The sequence below is a fragment of the Orycteropus afer genome, unplaced genomic scaffold (genome assembly GCF_000298275.1).
Source record: "Orycteropus afer afer isolate SDZICR_OR568_19922 unplaced genomic scaffold, OryAfe1.0 scaffold00585, whole genome shotgun sequence".
NCBI lineage: Eukaryota > Metazoa > Chordata > Mammalia > Tubulidentata > Orycteropodidae > Orycteropus > Orycteropus afer.
This window is the reverse complement of record NW_006922172.1, coordinates 1,062,868-1,085,251: the sequence shown is the minus strand read 5'-3', so window position 1 is coordinate 1,085,251 and position 22,384 is coordinate 1,062,868. Positions and strand designations below refer to the sequence as shown.

The 22,384-nt window shown below is 38.2% G+C and overlaps 2 protein-coding genes across 2 annotated transcripts in view; one reads left to right on the top strand and one right to left on the bottom strand.

Annotated features, from left to right (window-relative positions):
* The window catches only part of LGALS8 (galectin 8), a 64,581-nt gene extending 48,631 nt beyond the window's left edge, over window positions 1-15,950 (top strand). The window contains exons 6-10 of the mRNA XM_007956232.1: window positions 6,064-6,090; window positions 6,217-6,342; window positions 6,847-6,935; window positions 7,699-7,864; window positions 15,801-15,950. Coding sequence (XP_007954423.1) covers window positions 6,064-6,090; window positions 6,217-6,342; window positions 6,847-6,935; window positions 7,699-7,864; window positions 15,801-15,950 — 558 coding nt within the window. The remainder of the gene's footprint in view (window positions 1-6,063; window positions 6,091-6,216; window positions 6,343-6,846; window positions 6,936-7,698; window positions 7,865-15,800) is intronic.
* A 4,913-nt stretch (window positions 15,951-20,863) lies between these two features.
* Window positions 20,864-22,384, bottom strand: part of HEATR1 (HEAT repeat containing 1) — a 115,784-nt gene continuing 114,263 nt past the window's right edge. The window contains exons 44-45 of the mRNA XM_042783022.1: window positions 22,136-22,244; window positions 20,864-20,952 (exon numbers count right to left, since the gene is read on the bottom strand). Of these exons, the coding sequence (XP_042638956.1) occupies window positions 20,864-20,952; window positions 22,136-22,244 (198 nt within the window). The remainder of the gene's footprint in view (window positions 20,953-22,135; window positions 22,245-22,384) is intronic.

Sequence of the window (22,384 nt, the reverse complement as noted above, 5' to 3'; positions counted from 1 at the left end):
CTTCTGGTTATCAGTCAAATGCCTTAGGCACTACACCACCAGAGCTCCTTTGCTGGTCTAGAGGAATCCAAATGATTTTTTTTTTTTATGTTGATCTTGTGTCCTGTCACTATGCTAAATCTCTCAGTTATTTCCAGGAGTTTTTTGCTGAGTCTTTTGGGTTTTCTGTGTATTAGATCATATCATCAGCAAATAGGGATAGTTTTACTTCTGTTTTTTTTTTTTTTTTTTTTACCAATTTTAGTGCCTTTGAATTCCCTTTCTTGCCTTACTGCCCTGGCTAGGACTTCCAGTACAATGTTGAATAGAAGTGGTGTTAGAGGGAGGGTATCCTCATCTGGTTCCTGTTCACAAGGGGAATGGTTTCCATCTCACTCCACAGAATAATGTTGGCTATTGGTTTTGCATATATGCCTTTATTATGTTGAGGCATGTCCCTTCTATTTCTATTTTGCTGAGAGTTTTTATCAGGAATGGGTGTTGGATTTTATGAAATGCCTTTTCTGCATCAATTGATATGATCATGTAGTTCTTTTTTTTCATTTATGTGATGGATGACGTTGATTGTTTTTCTAATGTTGCACCATCCTTGAATACCTGTTATGAACCCCACTTGGTCATAATGTATTATTTTTTTTGATACCTTGTTGTAGTCTGTTGGCTAGGATTTTGTTGAAGATTTTTGCATCCAAATTCTTGAGGAATATTGGTCTGTAATTTTCCTTTATAGTGATGTCTTTGCCTGGTTTTAGTATCATGGTTATGCTTGCTTCATAAAATGAATTTGGGAGAATTCCATCCTCTTCTGTGTTCTGGAATAGTTTAAGTAGGATTGGTGTCAGTTCTTCTCTGAACACTTGATAGACTTCTCCAGTGAAATCTTCTTGGCCAGGGCTTTTGTTTGTTGTTAATTTTTTTATGACCTTTTTAATTTCTTACTTTGTTATGGATCTGTTCAACTTTTCCACCTCAGTCTGTGTTATTTAAGTAAGTAGTATGTTGGTAGAAATCTGTTCATTTCTTCTACATTGTCAAATTTGTTGGAGTACAGTTCTTCATAGTGTCCTGATACTATCCTTTTTATCGCAGTTGGTTCTGTTGTGATGTCACCCAGTTCCTTTCTTATTCATGTTATTTGTTTTCTTTCCCTCTTTTCCTTTGTTTAATTTGCCAGTGGTTTGCCAATTTTATTAATCCTTTCAAAAAACTAACTTCTGGTCTTGTTGATTTTTTCTATTGTCTAATGTTTCATTTATTTCTGCTCAAATCTTTGTTATTTCTTTTCTTCTGGTGACTGTAGGCCTCCTTTTTTTTTTGCTGCTCTTTTTCTAATTGTTGGAGATTGTTGGGTTAACATGTTGATTTTGACTCTTTTCTTCTTTTTTGATGTGTGCATTTATTTCGGTAAATTCACTTTTGTTCACTGCTTTTGCTATGTCCTAAAGATTTTGGTATGTTGTGTTTTCATCCTCATTTGATTCAAGGAATTTTTTAATTTCTTTTTTTCTATTACCCAGTCATTTTTAAGGAGGATGTTACTCAATTTCCATGTGTTTGCTCTTTTTCTATTAATCTTCCTATTACTGATTTCTAATTTTATAGCATTGTGATCTGAGAAGATGTTTTGCAATATTTCAGTGTTTTTAAATTTATTAAGGCTTGCTTTATGGCCTAACAATGGTCTATCATGGAGAATATTCCATGTGCACTGGAAAAGAATGGATATTGTGCTGGGTGAAGTGCTCTGTAGATGTCTATAAGGTCAGGTTGGTGGATTGTATTGTTTAGGTCTTCTGTGTCTTTGTTGACTTTTTTTCCAATTATTCTATCTTTGATTAAAAGTGGTGTATTAAAGTCTCCTAAGGTGACTGTGGAGTCATCTATTTGCCTTTTCAATTCTGTTAAAGTCTGCTTTTGTATTTTGGGGCTTTTTCATTGGATGCATAGATATTTATTATTGTTATGTCCTCTTGTTCAATCAATCCTTTGAGCATTATATAATGTACTTCCTTGTCTCTTATGGTGGTTTTTGTCTTCAAGTCAATTTTCTCAGAAATTAATATTGCCACTCCTGCTCTTTTTTGATTGCCATTTGCTTGATAGATCTTTTTCCAGCCTTTGATTTTTAGTGTATTTTTAGAGAAAGGCAGCGTATTGGTGGGTTATATTTTCTTATCCAGTTCGCAACTCTCCGTCTCTTGAGTAGTGCATTTACTCCATTTACATTCAGTACAGTTATTGACAAGTATGAATTTGTAGCTGTCATTTTGTTACGTGTTTTTTTTTTGTTTTTTTTTTTTTGGTGGTGGTTCTGATTTCTTTGTTCCATATAATTTTCTGTGCTGAGCTCATTTTGTTTATGAATCATGCTATTTCCATTGTTGCTGTTGTTTTTTTGTTGTTGTTTTTATGTGCCGTCAAGTCAAACTGTTGTTTTAGTATTTGCTAAATATTTGTGCTTGCCTTCTTTTTCATTTGATGTGATAGTTTCTCATTTTTCTTTGAGGCTACCCTGTGATTTATAATTTTCTTCCCTAGTTTAGAATAGTCCATTCTATCTTGCAGTTCTCTTGACTTCCTCACCATTTAGTAGGACTGTAACTAGACTATTTTTTCCCTCTTTTTGTTTTATAGTTGTCCTCATTTGGCAATTGATGTCTCTGGTTCCCTGTTTACAGTCTTGTAAGCTTATTTTACTTTGAATACTTCCATAACTGGTTGGTTTCTGGTTTATGTCATCATGCATATTAATGGTTGGTTGTTTGCTGTTATTGGTTTTGCGTCCAAAGGACTCCCTTTAGCATCTCTTGTAAGGTGGTCTGGTTTTAACAAATTCCCTTAATTTATGCTTATCTGGAAATGTCTTAATTTTTCCATTGTATTTGAGAGACAATTATGGTGGGTATATAACTCTTGCTTGGAAATTTTTCTCTTTCAGGGTTTTATATATACCATCCCATTACCTTTTCACCTGCATGGTTTCTGCTGAGAAATCAGAGCTTAGTCTTATTGGTTGCCTTTTGTAGGTAACTTTTTGTATATCCCATGCTGCTTTCAGAATCCTTTCTTTGTCTGTGCTTTTAGTGAGTTTGATTTTGATATGTCTTGGTGATTTTCTTTTGGGGTCTGTCCTGTTTGGGGATCTCTGCAGCCACTCTCATTCTCTATCTTGATTATCCTATCAGGGAAATTCTCTTCCAGCAAATCTTCCCGTATTTTCTCTGTGCTGTTATTTGTCTCTTCCTGTTCTGGAATTCCAATTACACATTGGTTATTCCTTTTGATGGTATCCCACATGAATCTCAGGCTTTCTTCAATTTGTTTTTATCTTTTTTCTGATTGATCCCTTTCCAGAGAAGTATTGAGGTATTTGTCTTCAGTCCCACTAAATCTATCTTCTGTTGATTCGATTCTATTCCTTTTCCCACTCAATGTGTTGTCTATTTCTGAAAATTTAGTATAAACTTCTGCATTTCTATCTGTAGATTTTGTATCATTTCTAATTTTTCATTTATTTTGTCATTTTGTTCTTGTATTGTCTTCTGATATTGTTCTAAGGTGTTGTCGGTGTTTTCCTTAATTTTGTCATTGTTTTCCTTGATCTGGCTCTCAATCCGTTGAAGGTACCTAAATATAGTTCTTTTGAATTCCTTCTCAGGGCATCCCAATGCTGCTTCTTCCTCAGGGATGTGTTCTGGCTCTGTATCCTGGTCCCTTGTTTCTACTGCTTTATCTTCCTTCATGTGGACTGTGATGATCTGTTGTCTCTGAGACATTGTGTTGTTGTTATATTTATATTTCATTGGTGATTATATGTTGGAGTGATTTGCCCCAAATTTTCTTTTTGTTTTGGGATGTATCTGAGTGAGCAGAGTACTGTTCACCTCTGTTCACTACTTGGCAGCACTTATGCACTCACTACCTGTTTCCTGGTGGTTTGATAGAGAATGAGAGTGGCTGCAGAGAACTTTACTAACTGTTTGTGAAGAGCAGTTAAGGGTGAGTCTGGCTTGTACTTGCTGTTGTGTTTCATTGGCCAGTTGGTGCAGAAGCAAAGGGTGGTCCTCATTCAGTAGGTGGGTCTGCAGGTGGTGCAGGTATTGTTGGGTCATATGGTCATGGTTGCTGTCTCCCACTTACTTAGACAAAAACAATAATCAAAAAACCACCAAAAAAAGTAAAAGCGAGAGTACAAAAAACACACACTGAATAAACACACAGGAACAATCACCAAAAAGAGAAAGAAAAAAAAAGGGATGAAAGGCAATAAATGAGATGAAATATTGAAACACTTTTAAAAGGCAAAATAAATATGAATAGAAAGAGACAAAAAAAAAAAAAAAAAAAAGCCCAACATCTGGGGAGAGGGGAGTAAGAGAAAAGAGGAAGAGTAAGAGAATCATGAAGGAAAAAATGGAAAAAGAAAAACACGAGATGGGTAGAACCACAATGAAGAAAAAAATGGGATCCTGGATAGGGAGGAGAGAAGAAGCCAAAAACTAGAACATAGCAAGGGAAGAGTAATTATCAAAATAATAATAAGAAAAGAATAATTTTAAAACAAAAAGAAACAAAAACAAATCTCAGTGGGGTGGGGCAGGGCACCAAGGCTTGTCAGAGCACACAGACTGGGGTGGAATTCCTGCTGCCCAGAAGGTGGGTGGAGGTGTGGGATGGCTGCACCTCCATTCACCAAGAGGGTGTGGGGTGTAAGAGTAACAAAGGGAATATTGCACTTTTCCAGTGCTCAGCTTCTAGTATGTCTGTGCTATCCTTGGCAAGTGGAGCCTATTCTTAGGTCCCTGGAATTTTAGAGAACACCATCACTTTAAATATCCAAAATGGTCGAACCACTTGTAAACATTCAAAATGGTTGCACACTCCGGACAGCCAAAAGTCCACAGCTCAGTTTGTCTCCATCTTTGCTGTTTCCCTTTTTAGTCATCAGCCACCACTGTAGTCCTCTGCACAGCCCTTGGCCAGCAGGGCTGATTTTTAGGTTAATTATTAGGTCCTAACACCACTTGGAAATATCCAAACTGTCCATCCCGTCAGGATCACTGACAGTCTGCAGCTCCATTTGTCTCCTTATTCACTATTTTCATGCAGGTTCTTCTACTAGTTGGAGTTCAGTCCATTTCTGTATCCTTCCTGGATACAGCTCAGGGCTCCAGGGTTATCTTCTGTATCTGTTATCAATGGGTTTCTCTTTTCTTTATTGAAAAGGCTCTGTGTAGTTTGCCTGCCTATTCTGACTTCTTATTGGAATTGTCAGCATTCTCTTTAATTGTGTTCTGATGCTTCTGTTTCTAGTATTCTAGTTTCCCTGCCCCCTTATTCTCTTATCTTTTCTTTAGAGTAACTGTTGACCTTTTGATTCATATAGTTAGTTTTTTAATGAAACACCATACTCACGGATAATATCCTTTATTCTGTGTGCCATTCTGTTTTGCTAAAAGGTGACCTCGGAATGGTTTGGTTCAAGATTAAAGAGTATCTCAGGGCAGTAGTCTGAGGGCATCCTCTAGTCTCAGCTGGCCCAGTAAGTCTGGGATTTTTAATAATTTGAGTTCTGACAAGTAAATTTTTAAAGCTTATTTGTACTACTGTTGTTGTTGTTGTTATTTGCCATAGAGTTGGACCTGACTCATAGTGACCCCTCCTTGGGTTTCTGAGGCAGTATCACTACAAGAGTAGATTGCCCAACCTTCCTTTTGAGGAGTGGCTGGTGGGTTTGAACTGCCAGCCTTCTGGTTAGCAGTCAAGTGCCTTAGGCACTATGCCACCAGAGCTCCCATTTGTACTACTATAAAATGTTACTAACTTTTGATGGAGGATAAAGGATTCAGACTAACAGGATTATCAGACTATATTCCCAGTCTTTGTAGCACTTTACAGTTCCTTAACACCCACTCTTAAAGCTTTGGCTGCCTGTGTGTTTACACTCAGGTCAGAGAGGCATTCTTGTACTAGTCCCTAACCAGGTTTATTCAGACTGTTCATATTAGTAAATATCATTCTTACCTTTTAAAATGTTCTTTTTTTTTTTTCCTCTTCCAATAGGTACAAAGGTCTGGCATCTCACAGCTTGTAAGTATTTTAGACTAGTTTGTAACATGTGAGACATCTTTTAAAATTGTTAGGAAAATGAATAGTTTGATCATGGAAATCGAGTGCATTCATTCCATACCTTACCGTAGAACTGTTTCCCTACAGCCTAGTAATAGAGAAGGAGACATTTCTAGAGTCGTACCCAGAACTGTCTACACCAGGAACAAAGATTCGACTGTCAGTCACACTTTGACTTGCGCCAAAATACTACCTACCAACTATGTTTCAAAGGTTTGAAGAGCCCCAAATTTTCCTAACTATGCATAACAAATTAAGTTATAGTAGCTGTTATACGTGACCTATATCCCTAATATAAACCCCAAGTGGCCATTTCACACTCATGTGCTGTTCCTTGGTGAGATCTCATAGTCAACCATGTGTAAAATGTTAGCACCTTTAGAGTGTATCTTCTTAGCTTCCCCCAGCTTGGCTACTTTACTTCAGGCAAGATAATAGAATACTGCTTTTAGACCCTAAACATATGTGGCCTTTACCCAGTGAGTTTTACTTGCTCTGTGCCCATTCATATCATCATCTAAAACACATTGACTGAGTTTTTGCTTTGTGCTAGGCAGATGCTGGCTGCTAGGGATACATCTGAGGTCAAGTCAGATTTTGTCCTCTTGTAGAGTTTACAGTGTAACAGCCCTTAAACTCCCTGTGCCCTTTGGACAGTTATCCCATGAGATCCCTTTCTGCAGGCTTCCCAGTCCTGATGACTATGTTTCTTTTCAGACTCTGCCATTTGCCGCAAGACTCAACTCTTCAATGGGCCCAGAACGGACTGTTGTCATTAAAGGAGAAGTGAATACAAATGCCAAAGGGTTAGTACCATTCAGTTACCAGTAGTAGTGCTGATACTTTCCTTGTGTATCACTCATCTCCTTATATTCCTGTAACACTGTTGTGTGACATAAGTAGGGCTATGTGTCATTGTCCTCCTTTGAAAGGTAAGTTTTAAAGCAAATGGAGGTTAGACTGTTAGTAAGTTGTTGGCAAAGCCAGGACTAAATTGTGGTGTTCTGACCTAGGCTTTTTCTGGCCAGATGAGAAGGTAGCAGTACCCTTCCCACCTCTCTACAGGACCTTGCCCTTGCCTTAATTGAACTACAGGCAGCTCCATAAGATAAGGGATCTTTTGTTACGCCTCTTTTTATTATGTAACTTATAAAATTTTTGCTGTAGTTATTTTCCCAGAGGAGCCCAGGTTTCTGAAAGCGTGAAATTGAACTATTTCCTAGAATGAATTGCAGACTTTCAAGAAGAACATACATAACAAGAACATGAAAAGAGAACACCTGCTTCAAAGGAGACCTGATTTCTGCAGTCTGAATTAATTGTTCCATTTTTTAGCTTTAAGTCTTTTGATTACAAAGTTTTTACGTTTTTATTTTGCAAATAACATACTTATCTCAATGGGAGGCTAACTCAAAAGTTTAAAATTTCACTTCTGTCTTCATTCCGGTGTCCATACATGTGTTTCATGGCTATTGTCATAGTTCAGTTCTAATTTTTAAAATTTCAGAAACTGCCACTACCCTCTCCTATTTGGCTAATTAAGCTCCTTTTCTTTTATTTTCTCAAAAGCTTTAATGTTGATCTGGTAGCAGGAAAATCAAGAGATATTGCTCTACATTTGAACCCACGCCTGAATGTTAAAGCATTTGTAAGAAACTCTTTTCTTCGGGAGTCCTGGGGAGAAGAAGAGAGAAATATTACCTGTTTCCCATTTAGTCCTGGAATGTACTTTGAGGTGAGATTAAAAAAAGAGAGAGAAAAGCAATTCTGGGAGCAGGGGATAGGATGTTGTTGTTGTTAAGTGCCGTCGAGTTGTTTCCGACTCATAGCGACCCCGTGCACAGCAGAACGAAACACTGCCCGATCCCGCGCCAACCCCACAATCCCTGCTATACTTGATCCCATCATCGCAGCCACCATATCAATCCATCTCGTTGAAGGCCTCCCCCTCTTCCGTTGACCCTCCACCCTACCAAGCATGACATCCTTCTCCAGGGAATGGTCCCTTCTTACAACATGACCAAAATAGGTGAGATGAAGTCTGGCCATTCTTGCTTCCAAGGAGCATTCTGGCTGCACTTCCTCCAGGACAGATCTGTTAGTTCTTTTAGCAGTCCATGGTACTTTCAGCATTCTCCGCCAGCACCACAACTCAAAAGCGTCAACTCTTCTTCGGTCTTCCTTATTCATTGTCCAGCTCTCACATGCATACCAGGCGATTGGAAATATCATGGCTTGTGTCAGGCGCACCTTAGTCCTCAATGAGATATCCTTGCTCCTCAGCACTTGAAACAGTTCCTTTGCAGTTGACTTTCCCAGTGCTACATGTTGTCTAATGTCCTGAGTGCTGCTTCCATTGGCATCAATTGTAGAACCAAGCAACGTGAATTCTTTGACAACCTCAATCTTCTCTCCATTTATTGTGATGCTGCTCATTGGTCCAGTTGTGAGGATTTTTGTTTTCTTTATGTTGAGATGTAATCCATACTGCAGACTGTATTCTTCAACCTTCATCACTAGGTGCCTTAAGTCATCCTCACTTCAGCGAGCAAAGTTGTATCATCTGCATATCTCAGGTTGTTAATGATTCTTCCTCCAATCCTGATACCACGTTGTTCTTCATACAGTCCAGCTTCTCGGATTATTTGCTCAGCATGTAGATTGAATAAGTGTGGAGACAGAATACAACCCTGACGCACTCCCTTCTTGATTTTAAACCATGTAGTGTCCCCTTGTTCTGTTCGAACGACAGCCTCCTGGTCAAGGTACAGATTCCTCATGAGTACAATCAAGTGCTCAGGAATTCCCATTCTTCTCAATGTTGTCCATAATTTGTCATGATCCACACAATCAAATGCCTTTGCATAGTCAATAAAATACAAGTAAACATCTTTCTGGTATTCCCTGCCTTGAGCCAAGATCCATCTGACAACAGCTGTGATATCCCTTGTTCCATGTCCTCTTCTGAATCCGGCTTGAACCTCTGGAAGTTCTCTATCAATATACTGCTGCAAATGTTTCTGAATTATCTTCAGTAAGATCTTACTTGCATGTGATATTAATGATATTGTTCTATAATTTCTACATTCTGTGGGATCACCTTTCTTTGGAATGGGCACAAATATGGATCTCTTCCAGTCAGTTGGCCAGGTAGCTGTCCTCCAAATCTCTTGGCATAACTGAGTGAGTGCCTCCAATGGGGCATCTGTTTGTTGAAATATCTCAATTGCTATGCCATCAATTCCCGGAGCCTTGTTCTTCGCCAGTTCTTTCATTGCAGCTTTGACTTCTTCCTTCATTACCATTGGTTCTAGATCATATGCCATTTCCTGAAATGGATGAAGATTGATCAGTTCTTTTTGGTACAGTGACTCTGTGTATTCCTGCCATCTTCTCTTGATGTTTCCTGCATCATTCAATATTTTGCCCATAGAATCTCTCAATATTGCAACTCGAGGCTTCAATTTTTTCTTCAGTTCTTTCAGTTTGAGAAATGCTGAGCGTGTTCTTCCTTTTTGGTTTTCAGACTCCAGGTCTTTGCATATTTCATTATAGTAATTGGCTTTGTCTACTCGAGCTGCTCTTTGAAATCTTCTGTTCAGCTCTTTTACCTTTTCATTTCTTCCATTTGCTTTAGCGATTCTCTGCTCAAGGGCAAGGTTCGGAGTCTCCTCTGTCAACCACTTTGGTCTTCTCTTCTTTTCTTGTCTTTTTAGTGATCTCTTGCTTTCTTCATGGATAATGTTCTTGATATCTTCCCATAATTCATCTGGCTTTCGGTCATTGGTGTTCAATGCATCAAATCTATTCTTTAGATGATCTCTAAATTCAGGAGGGATATATTCAAGATCATACTTTGGCTCTCTTGGACTTGTTTTCATTGTCTTTAATTTCAAATTGAATTTGCCTATGAGAAGTTGATGGTCTGTTCCACAATCAGCTCCTGGCCTGGTTTTGGCTGAAGATATTGAGCTTTTCCACCACCTCTTGCCACAGATGTAGTCAATCTGATTCCTGTGTGTTCCATCTGGTGGGGATAGGATAAGTAGTCCATTTAAATTAATATGTGGAGATTGTGGGTTTGTTTGGACATTTTGAATACTTCCATTTGTAACATAGAGAATGGGTAAAAATGGCCAACTCTACTAGTAGAGTACCACATCATTTGCATTAGAATTGACATTTCTTATCATAGTGCAGATTACTGTGTAGCCTAACATCAGTTAATTAGCATTTAAAGAGGAACCTGTCTCAGGACTGGAATAATACGTTTAATCCTAAGTGAGCATGAGGTCATAGAAACCATAAATCTACCTTCACTATCTATCCATCAGCTCCCATCTTGGTTGTACAGTGTTAGGTAGTCAGTCTTTCTCCTAACGAGTTTATACATAAAAACCAAAAGCACAAAACAAAACCCAGTGCTTTCGACTCAATTCTGAGTCACGGTGACCCAATAGCGAGCAATTCTATAGGACAGAGTAGAACTGCCACATAGGGTTTCCAGGGCTGTGTTCTTTATGAAGCAGACTGCCACATCTTTCTCCCATGGAGTGGCTGAGGGGTTTGAACTGCCAGCCTTTCAGTTGCTTAACCACTGCGCCAGTAGGGCTCCTGAGTTTGTACATAACTCCCCAAAACCCACTGCCATTGAGTTGATTTCAACTCATTGGCTTTCCAAGGTTGTAAATCTTTACAAAAGTAGATTGCCTCATCTTCCTTGCATGGAAAAGCTGGTTGGTTTGAACCTCTGACTTTTGGTTAGCAGTCACTTGTCTTATCCACTACATCAGCAATGCTCCTTGAGTTTGTATATAGTCAAGAAGAATACATTTAGATCTTTGGAACTAAAATCCCTGAGTTTCCAATTATATGACTATCATGGTAACACATACTTCTCCCAAAGTGTTTCTGGGATGCTGAGCAGGAAATACAGTCTCCTTCAGATGAGTGTTCTGGCTGGTTGGCTAGGTTCACTTACTGGCCTAGGTGACTCACTGCCTCACATGGTCACTTAGAATCATTGATAAAAGTCATGCTTTCACATTTTAAACTGTCACATGCTCTGGACATTTGAGTTCTTGAGACTCATCAAAATTGTCAAAAGCATGAATAGTTCTTAAAAGGCTGAATGGAAGATAGTGAAATGTGGTTTGGTCTGTTTGACATTAATCCACTTCAATGCAGTGTTTAGTATGTGGAGTAATAGATGAGAGCAGATCATAGAAAGGCTGATCATGGAAGGATCCCTGGAAATTGTAGATACTAATTTGGCATTCAGAAGGCTGGGAAGGATCTGGGAGGTTCAAGAAAATTGGATTTTCTGGACGTAGGGGATGATTTGAACAAGTCACTGGAGGTGGGAAGGGCCTCACAAAGACTTACTGAGTTGGCAGATATCATAGTGTAAACGAGCTACTTGGAAGATAGAGACAACAGTGCTGTAGAAGGAAGTTGTTCTCTGTGGTTGGGTGACAGGAAGCTAGTGTTGTCACTTGTTTTTCTGACCTGTTTTTGCCTCAAGTTTTGATCTTCTATATTAAAATGAAAAAGGAATTCATATTCCTAACCCCGAGAATAGACCAGTTATTATCTTAACATATTTGCTTCTGCTTTTTTACACAAGTCCCTTATTGTTTTAGGAAAAAAAAAAAAAAAAAATGTGCCCATTATAAGGACTTAAACTAATGCAGAAAAATATCAAGATGAAAAATTTAAAAATTTATCCCCAATCTATTAATTCGGGTAATACTAGTAAGTTTAGGTTAACCACATTCCAGAAATCTTTCTGTAGGTAAATACAGTCACAAGACTGGCTAGCTGGAGAGATGAATAGATACGTTATATGTATCTTTAAATATATCTTCTTTGTTCCATTTGCTAGTTTTCTACTTTGGGAACAGTAATTATGGATCATTACAGTCAATTTTCCATAGATTCCTTCCGTTTATTTCAAAGTTTTGCCTTTTAAACATGCTTTTGTTGAGATTCATTCAGATCTTTCCACTATGCCATCAATATGATATTAAAGTATCTCTACTCCTTGTTTAAAATTCATCTGTTGTTGTTGTTGTTGTTGTGTCGTCGAATCACACCCTACTCATAGCGACCCCTCCTTGGGTTTCCGAGGCGGTATCACTATGGAAGTAGATTGTCCCATCTTCCTTCCGAGGAGTGGCTGGTGGGTTTGAACCGGCAGCCTTCTGGTTAGCAGTCAAGTGCTTTAGGCACTATGCTACCAGACTTCCTAAAAAATTCATCTAGTCTTTTTAAAAAATATCATTCAGAATTGTAATTTCACTTTTATCAAATTCATGTTTTCATTACTATCAGATGGTTGAGAGTGATTTTATCACCTGGGCTGGGGTCTGTCTGTGGCATGTTCTGTACCCTTTTTCTTTCTGTCTGTCCTTTTGTTTTGCATGCTATTTTGAATTTTTTTTAAATTGTGACTTAGGTGAAAGGTTACAGAGCAAATTCATTTTCCATATAACAGCTCACACATATTTTGTTTCATCACAGTGATTTTAATCCCCATAGTGTAATAGCTCTCTTCCCACTTTCCTCCCTGTGGTTTCCTTCTTTCTCCTTTCCTATGCATTCTTGCCCTCTGAGCTGTTTCCCTGTGCAAATACAGCCCTTTTGATCTTCCATGGATGCTTGTTCCAAAGAGTGTACCTGCTTGGTGTAAATGCTCACCTTATATGCCTTGCTGTTGTATGGCTGGAAGCCATGAAAGTGAGTTCAATTCTAGGCCCAAACAGTGACCCAGGGTCATAGTCTCAGGGGTTTTACCAATCTCTATCAGACTTGTAAGCCTGGTCTTTATCATTTTGAGTTTTGTTCCACATTTTCCTCCCATTCTATCCAGGATCTCCTTGCACAAATCCCTTTCCGAGTGGTTGACAGTGGTAGCCAGCCACCATCTACTTCTGGTCTTGGTCATGTAGGCATGGTCCACTAGTCCCTTGGACTAATTGTTTCTGGGTGTCTTTGGTTTTCTTTGTTCCAGATGAGGAGAGACCAGTTGTTGCATCTTAGATGGCCACTTACAAACTTTTAACACCCCAGTTGCTACTCACCAATGTAGGATGTAGAACAATGTTTTTGTGTAGTATGTTATGCCAACTGAGCTTGATGTCTCCTACAACCATGGTTCTGAGCCCACAGGCCCAACAACTCTCCCCCTTAGGGACTTTGGCTGTGGCTAAAAAGTTACCATAACTTTCCCCGTTAGCTCTATTATATATATGGACATTCCTATAGCACATACAAATACGTATGTAGAAATATCATCTGCCAAATTTATATATGGTCATGGGCGTATTCCGTTTTGCTCAGACATATCTGTTCAGCCTGCCTACCTATGTATCCACTCCAGATTGATGTTTGTTATTACTGGTAGGTAATGCAGTATTGTGTATGTGAAAAGTGTTTTATCTTTGTTGTCTGTGCCTCTTGTGCACCTGTCTTCCTTTTCCTTAGTGTTATTTTGTTGGTTGCTCACTTTTGGTATATTCCCTTCTTTTACCCAAATCAATATTTGTCTCTTACCGATCTAGTAATTTTACCTCCTCTCCCCTTCCTGGTAATTAACAATTTCCTTCCATATGTAAACCTTTCCTTGACTTTACAATAGTAGATGGTATTTGTCCTTCTGTGATGGACTTACTTCACTCAGCATAACATCTTCCAAGTTCATCCACATGATGAGGTGTTTTGCAGATTCTACATTATGCTTTAGTGTTGCATAGTATTCCACTGTACGTACCATGGTTTGGTTATCAGTTCTTCCATTGAACGGGCATTTAGGTTGTTTCCATCTCTTTGCAAGCAAATAGTGCTGCAGTGAACATGGGTATGCATATAATCTATTTGTGTCCTGGCTCTTACTTCAGGATATATACCTAGTAATGGGATTGCTAGGAGCTCTGGTGGCATAGTGCCTAAGGCATCTGACTGCTAACCAGAAGTCTGGAAGTTCAAATCCACCAGCCACTCCTCAGAGGAAAGATTGGGCAATCTACTTGTGTAGTGATACCACCTCAGAAACCCAAGGAGGGGTCACTATAAGTCAGATCTGACTCAACGGCAGTGAGTTTAGTTTTTGGTTAATGGAATTGCTAGATCAGATGGTATTTCTATTTCCTACTTTTTAAGGAATCACCATACTGTTTTCCAGTGAGTGGTTGTACCATTTTACAGTCCTACCAGCAGTGTATGAGTCTAAGTCTCTCCACATCCTAGCCAGCATTTGTTATTTTCTATCTTGTTGAATTTTCCATTAGTGCTGGTATGAGATGGTATCTCATTGTTTTGATTTGCCACTCTCTAATGTGCATGCCATTTCTTTTGCTTCAATTTCATTGGCTCTGCTTACTTTGATATTATATAGGTAGCTATTTGACTCCTTTTCCACTGTCTCCATTTGATGCCAATTTTTTTCCCCTTCTGAGCCATAGTATGAAGCAAGGTGTTAAGTGTTCCCCTTAGATTTTTTTAAATGCACATTGTCAAGTCTCTTCCACCTAGATGAACCTGGGACTTCTTCCATTCTTGTGGGGTACCATGTCAGGTTATAGAGACACCAGTTCTCTGTGTAGCCCTAGAGCCTTCATTTCTGCCAGTTAGCTCTATTACAGAATTCCACTTCTTCTTCATTTCTCCCTGCATCCATTTCCATTACCCCTATCAAAAGAACACTCAATTTGCTTCTTTCCATATTGAGATTTTGTGCCTCTGTGTGACCTCTGGGGATGGGGCCAGTTTAGCAGCTAGGCTGTGCTGTCCCTCTCTGCTTTCTTTCAAAGTCTTGCTTGGGAGGGCTGTAGGTAGAAATACACTGGCTTTTTCAGTACAGGTGGTAAACTAATGGTAGAATCAGTAGCCTGATCATGGCATGGGGAGCATGGTATCAGAAGTATGATGTTCATGAGGAGGATGACTTAAAAGGATAGGGTTGTTTTTTAAAAAAAAACCCTGAGTTTTAGGCAGACAACTCTGAAGGACTAATAACCTTCTGAAGTGGATCTGCCAGAATACTAATTACTACTTAGACTGAATACTGAGTTTTTGAAGAGCTATTGAGAAACAGACTGATGCCACGATGTGCCATACTGGCAGGTGATCAGGATCACCATGCAGTGGTACAATCCCAAATAAGGCCCTCAACTTCTGAAGTTCCATATTCATTGTGATTTGACCAAGACTCTAGAGATAGTTTGAGGCAGATAAAATTGGAACCCAAGTCCCTTGGTTCCAAACCTATTAATTGGAATAAGCTCTTCAGTAAATGAGGAACCAAAAAACCAAAAATCAGTTTTTCTACTTCATTACTGTTCCCAAACATTGGTGAGGAGCAGTGTTCCATTTCCCCAGGAGCAAGGGTCAGGAGAGGGCTGTGCTGAGGGCAGGAAGGCCAGCAAGGCCCTGGGATAGAGTAGGGTTCCAGGCATGTAACAAAGCAACTTCCCATAGGTGCCAGTACCAGTATACTTAACACTACATAGGGTGTCATAGAAATTGGAGAAGGGAAATAAGCTGCAACAGGCTGGGAGAACTTCTCTGTGCAAAGCAAACTATATGGTTTAATTCTTGACATACTGTTAGTGTACAGCAAACAAAAATTTTAAACCAAGGGAAACCACTAATGATGTTTACTTTCCTTTCAGATGATAATTTATTGTGATGTTAAAGAATTCAAAGTTGCGATAAATGGTGTACACAGCCTGGAGTACAAGCATAGATTTAAAGAGCTTAGCAACATTGACACGCTGGAAATCGATGGTGATATCAACTTATTGGAAGTAAGAAGCTGGTAGTTGACATGACTGCTATAAAAACAGAAATACAAAATGGCTTACGTAATACTGGTCTGGTTTAAAACTCATCTCACTGTCATTATATTGTTTATATTGTTAAAATGAGCTTGCATAGTATTAACTCTACTGATCTCAGTCCTTGGGCACAGAATAAGGAAATCTGGGGCAACAGCAACTTAAAGCTTAAATATCTTCCATTAAGGCCACTCTGCTCATGCTCCCACTGTTGCTCTCTTTATTAACTGCACTTCACATTCAGCAAGTATTAAGTGCCTTTGTAACACAGTAGCTAATATCCATTTAGCACCTCATGTTTTGTCAACACTGTGCTAGAAGCCGGGGATATGTACACAATGGTGGACAAGATCAGCTCCCTTTTGCTTGAGTTTAGAATCTGTGCTCTTCACTGGGTCACCGTTCTTTGTATAGGCATTGCTTTAAGCTTACCAGGGCCACCAGGGTTAAAAGAGTTACTTGGTTATCAACTAACCTAAAGACACTCATTTATAGAAGACTATTTTTTCACCAGTGATTGCTTTCGTACTATTGTTCTATCATGTCCTGTAACTGAAAGAGTTGATGTTAACTTACATTGGGTAGTACTATCTGAAAACTTTACCAACAAATTAACATAAAATCTCAAAACAGTACAAAGATTAAGGAAAAAGCAATACAAAACAAAAACACATGAATGTTGACATTTAACTTGATGTCAAACTCAAGGCAGCTGATCTCAGTACATACCCCTGAAATACGTCAATGTGTATTTCAGTGATTGAACTTAATAAGTCAAAGGCCTGCACATCCTCATACAGAAAGTTTAAGATAAAGGCAGTATGAATTCAACTTTTAAAACATTTATGGGTTAACAAAAGCAGCGTGGATATTAGACTTACTACTAAAAACAAATAGGTACTATCAGAAAGTAAGATACACCAGTTGAAAAAAAATAAAATACTTGGGAATAAATCTTACCAGAGACACAAAAGACCTCTACAAAGAAAACTATAAAAAGCTACTTCAAGAAACCATAAAAGACCTAAATAAATGGAAAAACATCCCATGCTCATGGATAGGAAGACTGAACATTATGAAAATGTCAGTTCTACCCAAAGCAATCTATACATTCAATGCAATCCCAATCCAGATCCCATCAACATTCTTTAGGGATATGGAAAAAATGATCACTAACTTTATATGGAAAGGAAAGAGACCTCGGATAAGCAAAGCACTACTGAAGAAGAAAAACAAAGTAGGAGGTCTCACATTGCCGGATCTCAAAACCTACTATACAGCCACAGTAGTCAAAACTGCCTGGTATTGGTTCAATGACAGATACATAGACCAATGAAATAGAATTGAGAACCCAGGTATAGATCCATCAACCTATAGTCAGCTGATCTTTGTCAAAGGCCCCAAATCCATTAAGTGGGGAAGAGAATGTTTGTTTAATAAATGGTGCTGGCAAAACTGGAGATCCATTTGCAGAAAAATGAAACAAGATCTGTACCTCACACCACACACAAAAACAAACTCCAGATGGATCAAAGACTTAAATGTGAAACCTAGAACTATACAGTTTCTCAAGGAAAATTTAGGCTCAAACTTAAGGGCCCTAATACTTGGTATAAATAGACTACCAAGCATAATTCAAAATGCACCAACAGCAGAAGAGAAGCCAGATGATTGGGACCTTCTAAAAATTAAATGTTTATGTGCTTCCAAAGACTTCTCCAAAAGAGTCAAAAGAGAACCTACAGATTGGGAAAAAATATTTGGTAATAACATATCTGACAAGGGACTTATCTCTAGAATTTATAGAACACTCCAACACCTCAATAACAAAAAGACAAACAATCCAATTAAAAAATGGGCAGAAGACATGAATAGACACTTCACCCAGGAGGATATTCAAGCGGCCAACAAACATATGAAGAAATGCTCACGATCATTAGCTATTAGAGGGATGCAAATCAAAACAACAATGAGATACCCTCTTGCTCCAGCACTAGTATCAAAGTTCAATAAGACAGAAAATAACAAATGCTGGCGAGGTTGTGGAGAGATTGGGACTCTCATACACTGCTGGTGGGACTGTAAAATGGTACAACCATTGTGGAAAGCAGTATGGCGATTCCTTCAAAAGTTGGAAATACAAATACCTTTTGACCCAGCCATCCCATTACTAGGTATATACCCTAAAGAAGTGAGAGCCATAACAAGAACAGATATATGCACGCCGATGTTCATCGCAGCACTATTTACAATAGCCAAAACTTGGAAACAACCTAGATGTCCAACAACTGAGGAATGGATAACCAAACTTTGGTACATTCACACAATGGAATACTATGCAACGCTAAAGAATAATGTAGAATCTGCAAAACACCGCATAACGTGGATGAACTTGGAGGACATTATGCTGAGCGAAATAAGTCAGTCACAAAAGGACAAATATTGTATTAGTCCGTTATTGTGAAAGTTAAGGAAAGGTTTATCTATTGGAGGACATTTTCTTTGTTGGTTACCAGGGGTTGGAGGGGAGGGGAGGGAATGCTGTTAGATAGATAGAGATAAATATTGATTTGGGTGAAGAGAAGGGCAATGTACCAAATGTGAGTGACCAATATGGCAGTATTGAGGATGAGAAAGACAGAGAGAGTTACATGGGCAGTACAAACAACAAATATGAACCCCTTTGTAAATACAATACTGAGTTGTCAATGAAAGCAAACATGGGTATAGGGACGGATAGATGGGTGAACAAGCTAAACAATTATGTATGTCTAAATGGAGAGTGTATCCAAGATCATATACAGGGTTGGCAGACAATGGGCCTCTCGAAGAGTATGAAGGGATGGACACTGGGAGGAGGTAACTATGGGGAGGAAGTGGGAGGGGAGCTGCTGCATTATAAATTTTGGTCAATGACATGAGACAAAGTATATGTGAACTGCTGTATGAAAAGTGAATTTACTCTGTAAATCTTCACCCAAATCCTAAAAAAAAAAAAAAAAAAAAAAAAGATACACCAGTTGAAAGACCAGTGAAGTAGGGAGAAAAAAAGTAATGTAAGTCTGTTGCTTGTCTGCATTCAAATCAACACTTGCCTCTTTGTTGTTTTAAAAATTAGTCCATCATCATTAGCAATTGAGATCAAAACACTTTTACTCTGAATGATTAAATCAAACCTGTATCAGCAAGTTAAACTGTTGCATTTCTGCAATATTTCTATTCTTTGAAGTCAGTTGGCAGAAATTCTGTGTAGAACCCTTACAAGTCAGATCTTGCTACATGAAATTTCAAGAGTTTAGAAGTAGCAAAGGGGGAGAGCTACTTCAGTCAGGTCATTTTATCATATTACATTATTGGGCTGATTCTGCCACATTTATGAATATATTCTTAAGAGACTTTAGTTAAGTATTATTTGCATCTCTATAATGAAAAGAATACTATTAATAAGTCTCTTACTTGTAAAAAGTACTCAGTGTAGAAACTGCTAGCCTTCAGTAATTTCCTAACAAACATGTTGAATTAATCATGCAGAAAGTCTTGACAAGCTTAAAATGACACTGTAGGGATGGGGGTGTGCAGGGAAACTTGTAGAAGGCAAGAAGGCTCTAGAATCCCCATGGATGCTTTTTCCTTCATAAAGAACATCAGCACAACATGACAAATGCTGGAGACTCTAGGCCATTAAGGGGAAGAAAAAAAAAAAAAAAGCCCATCTGCACTGTTTCTGTAAATCTTACAGTTCATTTTCTGTTCTACACTCTGGTATTACTTACTTTTTGATGGAATAAACACCAAATCTTGTGGTTTTTTTTTTTTTCTTTTAAAGAAGGAAGCTATTATTTAATTGAGACATTTTTTAAAGACAGGCATTCCTAGCAAGCTATTATTGAAACTGTAAGTTGGCCTTTTGCTGCTCTGTCACAATTCTGCATTAAATTTCTGTAGTAAATCACATCAAAGGCTTTCAAACTCAATGTAAACATTCTATAGGGCAGTTCTTAAATTCCTTAAAAAATAAAGGCAAATTTAATGTTATTTGAATTCTCACCTCCAAGCTTCACCATGACACACACAGTACTAGAGATTACAGAACTTCAAAAGCATTAAAAATTACTGAAATTAATTTTCTTTCTTAAATAAATAATTATCTTAGACTGTTATGGAAATAGAGTAATTCTTAATCCTGGAGGGATGCCTTCATGCAACCTAGTGTTTCTGGGCCCCTTTTTTGTGTGTATGATCAGCCAAGTGTGGGCTGTTTGTTTATCAGTAGCACAGGATACAACATAGTCCTGAGTGAAAGGTGTATTCCCTGACTACTTCCCTCTTAAGGTACACAAAATAATAGGCTGAAGTATCAACTCGACGGCACATAACAACAACAATAACAATATCATCATCTGCTAAATATGCAAAATCCCAAATTACTTACAGATAGAAGGTATTTTGGTTAAGGGCTGAGTAACTGTCATGTTCTTGAAGTAGAAAGATACTCTGTATGAAATTGCTGACATGGATACCATGTACACACACATTTCCTTGACAGAAAAGTTAAGGGTTTCCTGTCTAAATGAGGTTCCATTAACTCTAGATGATCATACATGCCTGCAATATTAGTAACTTTATTCAGAAAAGCCTATGTAAGATAAATGTATAAACAAACAAACACAGCAGTCTGTATAAAAACACCATGTACCATTTACTCTTTTTGCAAATACATAAAACTGGAAGGAGAAGTTTATGTAGTAGCACAAACAAGATGAGAATATTATAAAGAAGTGAGTAAGTATCTTTAGTCCAAGTAGGTGTTAAGGCACCAACAGAAACATAGCACCTAAATCCAAAAACAAAAAAATGTGAAATCTAAAAAAAAGTATGAAACACTGAAAAACAAAGTTCTAGAAGTAGCTCTGGAGTGGTTCTCCCAGTATAACTTCTAGTTGCTTAATAGTCTTTTGGCACTGATGTTCTACTTCTTCACATTCATCTGAAAATAAAAAATAATCAAAATTAAAATGAGTCAATCTTCCTGCCTCAATTATCATTAGCTCAATTCTTCATGGCAGTCATTCAATCAGAAATATGAAACAAAGCACCTTAAGCAGAAAGCACCCAGGAATGCACCCTCCATATTCTTCCATTCTGCCTTCACACCCTTCCTACAGGTTCAGAAACACACTGTTGGGAAGCTGAACACGAACTCTAACACTCCCAACAATGCCACTCCTTTAGAAGCTCACTAAGAATAGAAGAATCTTAGAAGGATAGAAGAAACAAGGAGAGTATAATTATTTTTGTTAGGTAATCAGTGAATCATTAGTATATAAGTATTTATCTTGGCTCCATCATCCATCCCTCCTTACTAAGATTCACTGTTTATCTTCCTGGGCATGTGGTAGTGTAGTGCAAACCTAGTTTAAATTCTGTTTCCTTTTAGCACACTCGCTAGCTTTGTTACCTTCATCACATAATTTAATCCCTTTAAGCCTCTAGTTTCCTACTGTATAAAATAGGATTAGTGGTATAAACCTCATGCGAATGAAATGAGATAATCTATATAAAGCACCTAACACACAACCCTGAATAAATGTTGTTGTTATTTGCCGTTGAGTTGGACCTGAATCATAGCGACCCCTCCTTGGGTTTCTGAGGCAGTATCACTACAGAAGTGGCTTGCCCAACCTTCCTTCCAAGGAGTGGCTGGTGGATTTGAACTGCCAGCCTTCTGGTTAGCAGTCAAGTGCATTAGGCACTATGCTACCAGAGCTAGTCACTATGAATAGGTGGATGCCTACTGTACCCTTATTGGCATTTGGTATCGAGATACAGCAACTCCACAACTGGGGACCAAAATATTGAATAATATAAATGTTATAAGGTTGATGAAAAACCGTATTACAGTCTTTTATTAAAAAAACAAAACTAAAGCTGCTAGTGCATCTTACACTGTAAATAACGTCCCAAATGATTCCAAGGCAGTCGTTTCCTAATAGCATTCCTCCACTGCACTCAAACTGTGAGCTCAGCCTACGCTGCCTACACCGACTATAGATGGGAGCAGCCAGGGGACTGGAACTAACTGCCTAGCACATTATATTCACATATGGATTATTGTTGGCATATCTACAAAAAATTCCACTGTAATTATTTCTTAAAAGTTTGGGAATTACCTTCCATCAGTTCTGCTAAGAAAGGAATGGATTCTGGTAGTAAGATAATATAATTCTCCCTTAGTTTTTCAGCTAGTTCTAACACAGTAATCAAAGCAGCAAATCGAACCTGAAAGGAGAAAAAAGGCAAAGAATGATGAGAAAAAGCAGTATTGCTGTATTATTTTAAAATCTGTGTTGACTTTAAACAAGCTGTAACTTCCCACTTCATTCTGTCCATTCAACTTTCAGCTTAGAATACCACTTTAT